Raw genomic sequence first — 15,065 nt, forward strand, 5'->3', positions numbered from 1 at the left:
CTCTCTCTTGTATTTCTTTCCCATAACATCAAATGGATTAGCTCCTTACTTTGATTTCAAGGTTTAAAAATGGGTTTGCTTCAGTACACTCCTGGCCTAGAGTGGAACACACACAGGGATGTGGTGGAGCGATGGCTGCTCATTCACTTCAATGGAAGAGGCAGCTTGGCTGGATGTGCAGGGCCCATCATGATGGTCTACTACACAGTCTTTTTCTCTTTTTCTCTCCTTGGTTTTTCTTGGCTTCTGCCTCATTTTTTGCTTGGGCACAAATCCACTACAGATATGCCACTGATCCAATGTTCATTTACTTGCAAGTAAGCTCTGTGTCACTCAATGGAACATGCTGCCAGGTGAGCTTGCTTGGGGCTGGAGCCTAAAATTGGCTTAAAAGTGACATTCCTTCATCCCAAGGAGCTGGTTTAATAAAAGGTTAGGTAAACCTCCAAAATGTATTTTGTATAGTTAAGTTTTTACCTCTATCTTCAGTACATTTTATTATTTTATTTTATTACAATGGCAAGATTCTTCTGATCTAAAGGGTTAGGAATCTCTTTATAGAAGACCCTCTGTGTATCCATCAAACCACAGTTTCCAGGGTTCTTTGGGGAAGACAGGACAGGAAATTGGTACAAAACTGATATAAAATTATAGCATGAATAGGCTCTCAGGTTCCTTTTTTTTTTGTTTTTTGTCTCACCTACCATTGCTTGACTCTCTGGTATCTTCTTAGCCATGACTGAGTTTACTGCCAGGACTCAGATTCTACCACCATTTCTCACCTTAGCCCCACAACATCTACCACATTATCTATGACAAGTAAAGACGATGAGCTAATATCATCATGCACTATAGGTTTTATCACTTCCCTAACGACCTCCAGAGGAGGTATGGGGTATGGAACACTTCGTCACATGGCGGCTTCTACTTCTAAGATGGTCATATTGCACTTATAAAATTGACCTCCTCATATGGCAGTGCAGTAAGGCATTCTCAAAACAGGCAGCCACAACATGGCTGACTTTTTCAACATGCAGAGAATGCCAGGGCCATACCTCCTGCCACTCTGTAGTCTAAACCTCTTCCCCTTTCTGATCAGGTCGGCGGTTTGAATCCCCGCGACGGGGTAAGCTCCTGTTGCTCTGTCCCAGCTCCTGCCAACCTAGCAGTTCGAAAGCATGCCAGTGCAAGTAGATAACTGGGTACTATTGCGTCAGGAAGGTAAATGGCATTTCTGTGTGCTCTGGTTTCCGTCACAGTGTCCTGATACTGTTTAGTCATGCTGGCTACATGGCCCAGAAAGCTGTCTGTGGACAAACGCCGGCTCCCATGGCCTGAAAAGCGAGATGAGCGCTGCAACCCCATAGTCGCCTTTGACTGGACTTAACCGTCCAGGGGTCCTTTACCTTTACTTTTCACCTGCTTTATAAATGATTTGATCCTCTGTCACAGGAATGGGGAACCTGTGGCTGTCCTGATGATGTTGGGACTACAGATCCCCTCATCCTTGATCACTGGCCATGCTGACAGGCGCTGATGGGAGTTGGAGTCCAACAACACATGGAAAGAAGGCCTCAGATCCCAGCATCCCAGCTTTAGAGAAGACATTAGTGTTGTGAAAGGTTGAATTAATTGGTCTGGAGAGAATGACCACAAACACTCCATTTGCATGTTGTGTGTACCACCATGTATTCTGAATTTCACATTCAACCTTTAAAGTTCACTTACCATCAGTTCCTTCCTACTTCACGTACAAGCACTGTTCAAGGCCAGAAGGCACATATGAGGGAAGAAGACTGACTAGGGAATCTTTCTTATAGCATTAGTTTTTGCCAACGTGTTACATTTTTGTTTTAGCAAATGGCGGAGTATAGAAACTAATTCAGTGTCCATATAAAATACAGTTAGTCTTGTGGGAGGAATCATCCTCAATCAATGGTCAGTTATCATTTTGCTCCATCAGTTCCCCCCACCCCATATGATACAATGTCCTTCTCTGTGCTGTCTTGTTCTCGATACAAATGTAATGTATCGGGGGAGGAGTTTGCTCTTGTAGGTATCTGCAAGCCGCTTCTGCCGTTCTGTCTCTCAGAATGTTCCGGGAGGCTCTGCCATCTTGGACCTGACTGCTGTTGAGCTATTTCCCAAACAGGGCATGGCGAGGAGGTAAAATTCAAAGATTTGGAAAGGTAGGTCTCTTGAAGACCTTCCTCTGGCAGGCACCTATTTGACAGCACTTCTTTTTCTTTGGAGTTTCGCCATTTCATCCTTCGATTTTGAAACCAGATTTTGACCTGTTGGTGGGGTAATTCAACACTATTATTGTTGGTTTCTTAAGATAATTCCATCTACCATACGCACCTTAACAATATAATAATAACTCTGGGCGGCTTCCAACAAAATATTAAAATACCGTAATACATCAAACATTAAAAGCTTCCCTAAAGAGGGCTGCCTTCAGATGTCTTCTAAAAGTCTGGTAGTTGTTGTTCTCTTTGACATCTGATGGGAGGCGTTCCACAGGGTGGGTGCCACTACCGAGAAGGCCCTCTGCCTGGTTCCCTGTAACTTGGCTTCTTGCAGTGAGGGAACCGCCAGAAGGCCCTCGGCGCTGGACCTCAATGTCCAGATAGAACGATGGGGGTAGAGACGCTCCTTCAGGTATACTGGACTGAGGCCTTAAGTTTTTCATTCCCCTCTCTGAGCCTAACCAAAAGCCACCCTTACGAACCAAGATGAACTCTACTTTAGGAGGTTAACAAAACCCTGTTATCCTTCTGCTCAAACAAGGAACAGAGCAGAGGCACTGGCAGAGGAATGGGAGTGTGGAGGGAGTGGACCGCCCCCCGGCACCACTATTCCGGTAGGGTGCCATTGTGGCGGCCCCCCCGACACACACTGCACCCCCCCCCGGAACATGCTATGCCCTTGCGGAAGGCTGCCATGCCCCCGGGGGCATCAGCCACGCCCCCTCTCTCCGCCCCCAGTAGCAGAGCAATGCAGCTTCGCCACTGAGCAGAGGTTCAGAACACAGCTGACGAGGTACCAAACCTCTCTGTTACCTGTGACTCTTTGAGACCCAGATTGAGGGCCAGCTTCTTCCTGTCTGTTTTGCTGATGTATTTCTGCTTCTGGAACATTTTCTCCAAAGCTTTTCTTTGATCTTCAGAAAAAACAGCTCTTCTTAAAATGCCTCTCCGGGGTTGGGAATCCTGGGTTAGAAGAGGCAGAACACTTTCCTGTCCTGCAGCAAGAAAAACGGAGCAGCGCACATTAGTGTCATTGATCCAGTTAGCCAGATTTTGGGGGTGGGGTGGGGAAATCCTGCATATAACTTGGCAGGCTGATTTCAAAGAGTTCCCATACCGCTATGTTTCAGAGATGCTGTTGCAGCACAATAAACTGCTGCAGATAAAGCCCATGCAACATATCTGTCCTTAAATATTACATCTCATTCTACAGCAATTGAACCCAGATGTTCTATGTGGAAAGGAGATGCTCTGCCATTCAGTTACATCCCTTTCCTAAGTGTGTGTGATCAGAATGCTGGCCAAGTAAAGTTATTTGAATTAGGCCACAGTCTTCTAGAAAACTCTGGATAACTCACAAGATTCCTATAATCTCTGATTGGTTCCGATTAGTTCGGACAAACCGAACATCTAACCTGTTTTAACAGGAGGTATAGAGCTAACCACCACAATAAAATAAAATAAAACCACAAGTTTAAATCAGATCTTACATTCTGAGCTATGTCCTTATTGTGATAAAGAACTTTATGGATTCCCACCCCTCACCCCCGATCTACTGTAGGCAGAAGAATAAGCTCACCTATAGATCACAACGGTTTTGTCAGGACAAATCAGCTGCAACAAGCCTGCAGGCCTGTGTAGCTGAACTCCACCCTTGAAGGATGTAATGCCATGTTGACACAAACGCTAATATGGTACCAAATACTTTTGGGGGGGAAAGCTTCTCCTTTGCATTCTAGTATATGGTGATAAATGTCTCCTTAATCTGTGGAACAATCTTCATTTGCCTTTGTGGCAGAGACCACCTTGAAGGAGCGAGTAAAGGCTTTCGTCATGGTTTCCATTTTTTTCATTGCAATTCAATACACTCTAGTTAAATGGACAATTAATAGGTCACTTCCAAAATAGTAGTGTATCAGTCCTGGTTAATAAACAATTGCCGCAGTTGATAATGGGCCCAGTGTATTCAGTAGGTCCCTGTATGCGCTCAGCTCAGCTCACTAAATCCCTTTTCAGGTAGACAGGGTTATATGGGAAGATGAGCTAGAATGAGTCTATAAAAGTCAGTTTCATTCACTGCTTTATTTTTCAGTCAAGTGCTTTAAATGGTGTCCAGAAATCCTCGCGGAATGTGAGACAGGAGAAAAGATCTGCGCACAGAACCCCGCTTTATGGCCACACAAAAGGGCAAGTGACCCCTGGCCCGGCCCTTTCAGCCCAAAATGGTTCCTAAAGTTCATCGGCACAGTGAAAAATGGTGGTGAGGTCGCGTGTGGATGAGTAAAGTGAAAGTGGCAATTGGTCACGGCGCTGTTGCCCATTGTGAGGTAGCTGGGCCCATGTAAAACGCTCTGTGGGAAAGTGTCAGCTCCCTAAAGAGAGGCTCTGAAACTTGCAGCTCATTAAACTGGCAGCATTTACTGCCTCACTTGTCAAGAATCATTCGACTTAGCAACTGGCCTCCTGAAACATTCATAAAGAAGCCTCTTCTACCATCGCCCCCCCCCCCAACCACCTAGGCAGCCGCCTCCTAGAAATCTGTCACTAGCACAAGGAGATCCTTCCAGCAGCCATATCTTCCAGCGTGGATTTAGATTATTGCTTGGGGTCTTCCCGTAGGCATCGGAATGTTGAACTGGATTTATCTGGCTTATTTGATTTATTTTCAATATTCAAGGGCAGCTTTCCACCATAGGCGGTGACAAAGCAGTTTACAGAGCGATCAGTAAAATAATCCATCAATCAAAACAGAGAAGTGTTCAAAACAAACAGAAAGCGCATCAGCCTCATAAAAAGTCAAAGCATAACTGACTTTAAAATGACAAGGGAAGGTCTTTGTCAAGTACCTTGAAGTTCAACAGGAAGAGGGTCTTTCTGATCATATCCAAGAGGGATTGCCAAAGAATCAGACCCACAGTACTGATAGCAGTGCTATTCTTCTACAAAAAGAGGTGCCGGAACTCACTCTCCCTTGTTCTCTTATAATGGCAGTGGTGTCCACCTGAGAGGTGCTGGAACTGAGTTCTGGCAAGCTCCAATTGAGAAAATAGGACTTTGGACTAGAGCCAGCAGGGCTCTGATGTTATTATTTCACTGTATTCATTCTTTTTGAGAGCATTTGACCCCAGTTTCGCTTCCTTCAGATATTCCAGTTACCATCAACAAGAATTTCTGTTGTTGTTGTGAGGATGGAAGCTTTTGGGTTCCTAACATCTGCAACCTAAACAGATGTGTCAAGAAGGGGGAATCCTACCTAAATCTACTGTACTAGCCTACCTAAATCTACTGTACTAGCCTACCTAAATCTACTGGACTAGCTTCTTGGGCTTGCCGATCGGAAGGTCAATGGTTCGAATCCCTCTGATGGGGTGAGCTCCTGCTGCTCTGCCCCAGCTTCTGCCAACCTAGCAGTTTGAAAGTGCACCAGTGCAAGTAGATAAATAGGCACCGCTTCAGCGGGAAGGTAAACAACGTTTCTGTGTGCTCTGGTTTCCATCACGGAAACCATTCCATTGCACCAGAAGCAATTTAGTCCTGCTGGCCACATGACCCGGAAAGCTATCTGTGGACAAATGGCGGCTCCCTCGGCCTGAAAGTGAGATGAGTGCCACAACCCCATAGTTGCCTTTGACTGGACTTAACCATCGAGGAGTCCTTTACCTTTACCTTTTTACCTTGCGGGATCTAAATCTACTGGACTAGCCTGAAAATTATGTCATCAAAGTGGTATAAAATGAATTAAACTCATAGAAAATATCTCTTCAGATAAAAGACTTGGGCGGGGCGGAATAGTACGATCAAGTTTTTTTGCAGTTACCATGTGGGAATAGTTTCAGAAAAACCATGGGCCATGTTCACACCATACATTTGATACCACTTCAAATAGTCATGGCATTCCTCAAATAATTTTGGGAGTTGTAGTTTGCTAAAGGCGCTTGGAGTTTTAGGAGACCCCCCCTCCCCCGCCCAGCTATTCCCAAAATTGTTTAATAATTAACCCCTTTCACAGGGAGCTCTAGGAACACTACCTACCTATAAGCACATATCTAAAGCACTGGAAATGCTTAACAGAAACAGCAAAATCTGAATAGCTTTGAAATAGGGATGGGATTCAATCAAATGAGTGAAACAAACTCTTATACTGAGCAAATGACCATTTACTCCACCTCCACCCTATTATCTGCTGATAATACATGCTATTTCAGGAATCCTAACAGTACAAGCAGTCATGGTAATGATGACGATTTTAATTTGGTGTGATATTTCTTCTAAATTTCTTTGCTACCTTTGTGATCTGTAATTTGTAATTTTGTATACACATCTGTTTGTGTGTTTTCATATTTGACCAAACGGAAAGAAAACTTTTTAAAAAGGTATTATGCATACATTTTCAAGTCCTACCGACTTTAATAAGGAGATTTATCCATATGTAGAACTCTTCCACTGATAACTGTGGGACTTATAAATCTTTGGCATTATAATACCCCAAGTTTAAAATGTGGAAAGGATGTCTCTTTTCAAAAACAGAATCCTTATGTTTCCTAAGAGTTAGGTTTTGGCTTGTTTGTTTGTTTTTTTAATAAAAAAAAAAGACTGGCATTTTGTTTTTGCATTTCCCATTTACGAATGACCATTGATTCAGGCCTTGAAAGCAAATTGTGGATCTTTTCCCAATTCTCTGAAAGCCAGATGCCTCCCTTGGTTGGCACTTTCTCTCAATGGGGTTTAAAATCTCTCACAATTACTCAGTGTACTGAAGTCTGATAAATCTTTGGAACCCTTCTGAATGGAATTGCTGTGATTTTTACAGAGGCATGAGCTCTTTGCCATTGCATCACCAATTAGGGTTTTTTTTCCCCTCTTCCCAGCGCACATTAAATCCTGCTGCTTTGGTTTACAGAATAACTCAAGCATTACTGATGAAGCATAAAAACTTACTTGGAAAAGCAGTGGGAGACGCAGGGTGTTGACAGGACCCACCGCAGCACGTCGAATAAACTGGCGGGGCTCTCAAGAAAAAGGGCTTCAGAAGAGCTGCAAACACAGGGTTGAGTCCAATGAATGTTGCTGGCATTCACAACACTTTTAAGTATAGATAATGCTACAATAGAAATCTATTAAAGCCAATTAGCGTTTCGCCATTACTTTCTCGGTAAAAAGTGGATTCCGTCAGGCATCCACTGTGACGGGAGCAGCGTTTTTTTCTGCCTAAATGCAAACACAGAGAAATGATAAGCCATCTCCTTGTGCAATAAACTTCATCAAAATCCGTTTCATCTCATTAATTCTTAAAAATATAACCAGATGAACCCTCCATGCACATTTATTTGCTGGCAGTTATTTGGTCAATCGTACACTTGCTTAGGTTAAGTTCCGTGATTCATTAATGCTTCTAACTTCTGGAAACACTGGCTGACATTATCTCCAGTTTGATAACTAATTTTGCAGAATAGCCAAGCAACGGCTGTTTTAAGCCACCGTGCTATTTACTCTGAATAATTTTGGTGGCTCTAAAATGCCAGCATTGTAGGTTAGCAAATGTGTTGCTCCAACCACACACAGGTTGTTTGAATACCCACCGAGCGCATTTTAAATCTCAACCCTAATACAGAATGCCTAGAAACAATAGTTTGCTCCAATGAAAGGGGCTATTTGCATGCCAGTCATTTGTGCAGTGTGACTTGCCACGTGGATCAGGAAATGTTCTCCATGGCACTGCAAAGTGCAAGCCTTTCTTGGACCATTGCCCTACCTGCACGGCAAGCCGTTGCATGCTAATGGCTCACTGCAGACAGATTGAAGGGGTCTCCGCTCAGCTGCTTCACAGGCACCAGCCCAGAAATCTCACTGCGTTTCCCTTCATCTGACTCCCAAAATAAGGATGCTTTAGGATGAGGCACCAAATTGTTGGAATGGATTGCAGGAGCACAAGTGGTGCTTCCTTGCCTCTTCCAAATACCCTCCCCCGCTGTATTCACCACATTTCAAAAGCAGTTTGAGCTCCAGTGTGGGAAGGCAGCTGACAAGATATTTGCCAAGAGTGACTTCTCTGAGTTGTGCTGCTTTGAGTTCCCATTTTGGTCCTCTTCCCTTTGCCACACATGTAGAAGCCACTCAGGAAGATGCCTGTTACCAATGTAATAATCAGCATAGTGGAATTATGGCTGACTGTGTTGGCAGTAAATAAATACTCCAGCAGTTGTTTAAAGCTAAATTTCCATAGAAGAAATAACATTGGTGCATGCACCTGGAATAAAAAGTTAGGGCACATAGTGAAGGTAAACCAGGGCAGATAACTTTATTAGCCATTATTTGCATGAGATTTCCAGCATGAATTATCAGCAAGCAGGAACCACCTTATGATCTCCTTTGGGAATCCTTAGGACAAACCTGGCCCTGCCTGCTTCTGCCACACCTTTCAGATGCTGAAGGAGGACTTCTTGAATCAATACTTTTCCCACCCACCCCAAGTGTCAAGACTCAGGACACGGAGGGCTCATGCACATTTGCATTCGTCCCATGATTTCTACGTATGGGAATGAGATTATTTTATTTAATCCCACTGCTGCCCCTAGGACAAGTGTCAATCTGCAGAAAACCCGACTGATGTCTGTTCCAATACAGCCAACCTAAATGGCAGGTTTTCCCAGGGAAAGAAAAACCTCTCAGACCTGTTTCTAGAAATCGTGAGACAAATGGAAATGCAGATTGTGGGAATGTTCAGGGTGGCAGGAGATGCTATATTGTTTATTAATATCCTCCCTAACTTGTGCTAGCAAGTTCCTTCATGTAGCTTTCTTACATGCACAGCAGATAGCTGGTTGCAGGCTTGTGTAAGCCTCTCACTATTATACAATTCAGTCTGTCTAAGATTGAATTGTGCGTTTCTGGTAAATTCCCTTTAATCCCTCTTAAAAGAATAAAGATACGACAATCTTATTTAAAGTCAATAAAATAAGTTTACTCACATCAGTTCACAGTTGGATTCCTGAAGGCAGACTTAGTTACAAAGATATACATGTGGATCTACCCTATATGGGGAATACTCCCAGTGCTTCTGATAGCTGAGAGCTAGCAGAGCACAACTAGCTAAAAAGCTGGTCCAACGAAGAAGGAAGGGGAAAAGAGAGAGAGTGCTGCCTGACTCGTCCTTTTGTTACCTGGACAGGTAAGGTCACACCCACCTCTAGTCACATGCAAGGAAGGATGCTCCAGCCCAGGAGGAACAGGAAGTTTCAACTGGATGGACCAACATCCCCTTGCATGTCCACTCTAGGAAAACAAGAAATGTTGTATTTGACTGCTTCCAGTGGATTACATCCCACGCAGATGAGCCTTGAGCATAGGATAGAAAAGCTATTTGCTGCATGGTTCCTGGAACCTAGCCTGTGGGCAGAAAAAAGGAAGAGGACTAGTTGCCCTTTTGCCCTTTTTGCAAGGGTGACTCGTGCTGTGGCAGGGGAAGTGGCGAAAAGACTTCTCAAAGTGCTCACATTCTGACAAACCCCAGTCACAAAATACGCCTGGCACCTGGCTAATTTTGAAAGCTCGCCCTTAGTGCCTACTTCCAGCAATCCGCAGAGTGGTTCCTTTCCCTGACCCAGGCCCTAAGATCTGATTGGCAAGCCTAAGGACCCCTCCCCCTTTCATAATGATACTTCTGAGCATGATCTACATGCACTGCACTGATGCTGTGACCAATCTACTTCACTATGTAATGCCACCTTGTCTCAAACTCCCCTTCCGATAGGACCAGTGTAGAGCTGAAACAAGAAGAAGAGCAAGTCACTCTCCATCAATTTGTTCTGCGGGCAAAACCTTCCTCCTTGCAAATGAAACATCCCTTAAGCAATTGGTTGCTCCTGTACCACAGCCCCTGTATTGGGCAGGTGGCTGTCAAGCCAATCCAGGGAGGGCTGGCAAAATGGCAGTGCAGACTTCCATGTAGCCCTTTCTGGCCTTGCCCCCTGCCAGTGTGCGCATGGATGCAACACACCTCTGTGCGCTCAGCCTGATGTCCTGACTCCTTTTGGTGCAGATGCAATGCCATCCCTGACTTCATGCGTCTCACATTAGCTTTAAGATGGTGGGAAGCCTGTAGCCTCAGAGGCATTCTTGGACTCCTATCACCAAATGGCCACATGTTTCCTCAACTTGCTCTATACAGATTCCAAAAGAGTAGACCCGGAGTTTGTGACCTGGATTCTAATCTCTTGGGTGGGGAGAGTTGTGGAAATCCTTTATGGAGTGAAGCTCCTTAATGGGGTAAAGAGTTAGAATGGATGGATTTAAATTCATTTAAGCAGGAGTTGGAGAACCTGTGGCCCTCCAGATGTTGGAGCTGGTCCACTGGAAGAAGTGGGACACTATCTGAACCAACCACAGTCTGCCCTCATCCAGCCCCTGCCTGCCTGCCTTCTTACTTACTTACTGGCAATCTGTGTCCTCCTCCTTAGTCTCAGCTCTTACCTGGTAAAACTCAACAGGGGGGAGAGCATTAACAAAACTAGAAGTAGTTGGCTCCACCCGTCATTGGCGCCATCTACTGTTGGCCTCCCTGCTTTCTTCGCTGCTTGCCTCCAGATATTGCTGAACTAGAAGTCCCATGATTCCTGACCACTGCCCATGCTGGCTGGTGTTGATGGGGATTCAACAGCCTGGAGGGCACTGTGTTCCCTACTCCTGATGCACTGAGTAAAGAAAGTCCACGGCCACTGAAAAGTACGCTATGCCCTGTGGAAAACCCAGGGTAAGACTTGGCAATGTTTAAAAAAACGCTCCCCCAAACTGCACCCACAAAGAGCCCATTCTGCTCTCATCTAATTGGCAGTCGGGCTCTCATGGAAGCCAATTGCTTGCAGGCTTGAGAACAGAAATAGATGAGAATCAACAACTAAGACAGGCTGCAAGTCCCATGACATTTATTATACAGCAGATCTGCCAAAAGCCATTTCGCAGTTCCAAGTGACTAAACCTGAAGCAGAGCATGCATTTCCACAGATGCTTCTGACAGGGCCTTTCGGCTTTCGCAAGCTTGAGAGTCTGTTCTTATTTAAACACACACACCAGTTCTCCAAGCGCCTCTACCAAAGGATGCTAAGGATTCAGTTGTTATCCATCACCACAACAGCCACCAAGTCTTTCTGGTGGGCACTTCTGAAAAGTTAAGCTCAGGAACAGGCAGAAGAAATTATGTTGGAACTGTCCCAGATAGACAGGTTTGTACTCGGACAGCTGCTTCCTGACATATCAGCTCTTAAAGTGGGCCTCTGAATACATTTATGAAATGTGGCCTGCCGTGGAATGAGCTACCACTGGATTCCTTTCAGTGGAGGACAACTTCCACAGCAGAGTTGCAGGTCTAGGTGAAGCCCTCCAGGCCCTCTATGTTGCCATTATAATGGTGGCAGAGGGTCCCGCCGTACCTGCCTCCCAGCAGCGGTGGAGGGTGTGCTGCCCTTCCCCGCAGCAGTGGATGGTATGGCGATTTGTTGCACAGCCCTGCAACCCACTCATCTCCATGACTAGGGTGATCTAGGTGACAAAACATCATGCCTGGTCTGGTCCCAAGAAACACAAACCAGCCGACTAGTGCAAGCACTTCTGTAGGGATGTGTTCATCCCAAATGAATAACCAGAGTCCTGAATACAGTCGTTGGTACCTCGGGTTAAAGACCTTAATTCATTCTGGAGGTCCGTTCTTAACCTGAAACTGTTCTTAACCTGAGGTACCACTTTGGCTAATGGGGCCTCCAGCTGCTGCCACGCGATTTCTGTTCTCATCCTGAAGCAAAGTTCTTAACCCTAGGTACTATTTCTGGGTTAATGGAGTCTGTAACCTGAAGGGTCTGTAACCTGAGGTACAACTGTACTAGCTAGAGCAAGGGGAAACTAGAAGGGTCCATAAACTGGTAGATCCGCAGGGAAAGTTGCTGCTTACTGGTGGAAAGCAGGTGGCTCAGACAGGCCTGCTGCTCCCAAGTTGCATGGCATCCCAAAGAGATCACCCCACAAATACTAGGCATAATACACATTTAAACCCCAGTGCTCACCACCAACGTATATGGAACAACTACCACCCCCTATTACTTACTCACGTTCGCCAATATTACTGAGCTTTTAAATATATTTGGGGGAGGGGGTGTGGTTATTGGCATAGTTATTTTATTGAAGCTACGTGAAATCGTTGGATTAAATAGCCCAAGGAAGTACACTGCTTTTTTAAAAAAATACTTTTATTCTATCAAGCGGTGTATAAATTTTATGAAATCAATAAAACACAAAGAGATCGATAGAGATCGATCTTCTAAGACGGAAGGGGCCAAAAAGAGACGATTAAGGCGGTGCGTTTCCGCGTCGTTTCAGAGCGCAGACATAACAAGTGCGAAGTCGAGAACCGGATCCGGTTCGGATCCAGGGAGCGGCTTTTCGCTCTTGCGCAGCTGACGCGGAGCGTGAGGCGGGGATCGGGAGCGCGCAAGCCGCTTGCACTTCGCGTAGGGCGAGCAAGCGGGAGTGCGGATTCTGCGCCAGCAAGAAGCGAAAGTTCGAGTCCGGGCTTTGCGCTCCCGCGCGCCGCTTCCAGCCGCGGAACCTGAAATGAGCAAGATAGGAGGAAGAAGCGCGTGGATCTGCAAAGATCGAGCAAGGGGATCCTGAGCAGCCGGGATCGCTTTAGGCGGAGAGCGGGTTGGGGAGCGGGGAAGCCTGCCTGGCTGCCTGCTCGCCCGCTGGCTTGGCTCACCTGTGGCTGCGGGCGCAAAGCTGCCTTCTCTGTCCGCCGTCGAGGCGCCTGGAGCGGGGAAGGGCCAGGGGCTGCTGATGTGGGCGGCGGCGGCTGCCGGGCACAGCTTGAGCGGGACGGGCGCGGCGGGCAGGTCGGCAGGGCCCTGGTGCGGAGCCGCCCCGCCGCCGGCCCGCAGCAAGTTCTCGATCAGGAAACTTTTGCCGAAGTTGCCGAAGCCCGGCGGGGCGGGCAGGCTGAGCAGGCCGGCCGAGCTGCCGCAGGGCCAAGCCAAGGCTCCGGGAAGCATCGCCGGGGACGGGAGGAGGCAGGAGGGGGAGCCTGGCCCGGATCCGACGCCTTGACACACACCCCCCCGACGATCAGCCTCCTGCCGGGACCTCAGACGGGATCCGTAGAGGGGGCCGCGCGTGTCCCCATTCCACGCACCCACTTTCTAGTCCTTGGAGGGGGGTGGGCGTCCGGGAGAGGGGTGCTCCTTTCGTGTGCAATCGACGTGTCCCTCTAGCGCTCTGCGGAGATCCGACGCGGCGGACGAGAAGGTGTGTCCGGCCTCATTAATTACGTCCAGGAGACTTAAGGAGTGATGGACAAGGACGACAAAGCAAGCGCGGATGGGGGCGAAGAGCTGGGCGGGGGCGCCCTCCGCCATTGGATGGGCATGGAGCCTCCTCGAAACCATTGGATCTCCGGGTCCCCCTTCTTGGCCGGCGCTGAAGGGGCTTCCCGGTTCCTTATGCGTGCCCCTGCAATGCTCACCCCTGGCAGAGAGGCTGTGTCCCCTTCCAGATATTGCCCAGATTGAGCCGGTGAGGAAAAGGGAGCTGTGACTACTCCCTGATTGCTCTCACCCACTCTGGGCCCATCCACACCTTGGCTTAATGCGGATTGTGAACCCCATAGGCATGGGAGTAGCCAGGGTTTATCATGTAAGGGGGGCAGGAGTCAGGACACCCAAATGTCACCATTCTCAGATTCAGCATGGAATAACTCAACAACAGTTGTTTTAAATTACGCTCAGAAAAACCTGTCAAAATCTATCTACAATTTCTACTTTTAGTTAAGCATTTTTATTTACTTACTTAATTTAGGGGGTGCAGCTGCTTCCCCGTTGGCTACACCCATGCCTTTAGGGCTCCTTTAATGCCCACCTCCGTTTGCTAATGCCCCCCACTTTCTCTTCCCTGTATTCGGATTGTCTATGCAATCGGTGGAGCTCTCTCCCAGACATATTGTCAAAGGGATCTCCGGATTTAGGGAGGGGAAAGTGTGGGACAGCCGGGGGGGGGGGCAAATGCCCTGTGGCTGAGCTGGGGTGTCTCGCAGAAGTGCGAGTGTATGCTCCAAGCTTATTGTGGGATGCACAATGGAGTCATCACATGTAAAAAGGTGTTGCACAAAAAAAATACCTTTTATTGGGGAGAATTCTAGCAAATCTCTAAAGGGACAGTTCCATGGTCATTAAAAAAAACACCACAAAACCCATCTGTTTATTAGTTCCTTCAGTTCCTTATTGAGTCTGCTTGTGGGGAAGCGATAACCAAATTCTGACTGTCTTCCAGGTTCCTCAGAGGACTTTCAAGTCCCTTATTCCAACATGGGCTATCACTGGCTCCCAATTTTGAAGCTGATTAGAATTGCCGTTGGCATCTGTGCTAGCTATTGCACATTCTGTGCTATTTGCCAACACTGATGCATTAAAAAAACCAAACCTGATCTATTGTGAAGGATGACATTAACCGTGGTTAAATTGCTCTGAAAATATCAGACGTAATTATCATTATGCTGTACTAGGTAAAACTTTTTGAAAGCGCTTCTGTTGAGAAAACTATTTAGGAGATGTTGCAGTTATTTTTTTAAAGCTGGATGTGTGGTATATATTTTTTCATCTCACTGCTCCTTAAAAGTGCAAGTATTTTATGGTTTGGGCTCGGGTACCAAAGTAAGATACTGTATAATCTCCTTATCATGCTTTTGTAAGAGAACTAGGTGGTGTTTTTGTTTTTTTAAATACATTTGCTTGTTTTTAAATAATGTGTTAGAAAATATGATTTAAAAAAAGAAGCTAGTCG

At 46.4% G+C, this 15,065-nt stretch overlaps 1 protein-coding gene across 1 annotated transcript; it reads right to left on the minus strand.

The window, feature by feature from the left end:
• Positions 1-1,670: 1,670 nt before the first annotated feature.
• On the minus strand, positions 1,671-14,676 carry DBX2 (developing brain homeobox 2). The gene is made up of 4 exons (XM_082239867.1): positions 12,994-14,676; positions 7,188-7,283; positions 3,063-3,244; positions 1,671-2,294 (listed from the first exon to the last, which is right to left on the minus strand). Exons 1-4 carry the CDS (start codon positions 13,280-13,282, stop codon positions 1,947-1,949), a joined length of 915 nt encoding a protein of 304 aa, XP_082095993.1. The 5' UTR covers positions 13,283-14,676; the 3' UTR covers positions 1,671-1,946.
• Between the last annotated feature and the right edge of the window lie 389 nt (positions 14,677-15,065).

The sequence above is a fragment of the Podarcis vaucheri genome (assembly GCF_965113315.1).
Source record: "Podarcis vaucheri genome assembly, chromosome: 10".
In the NCBI taxonomy this organism is placed as follows: domain Eukaryota; kingdom Metazoa; phylum Chordata; class Lepidosauria; order Squamata; family Lacertidae; genus Podarcis; species Podarcis vaucheri.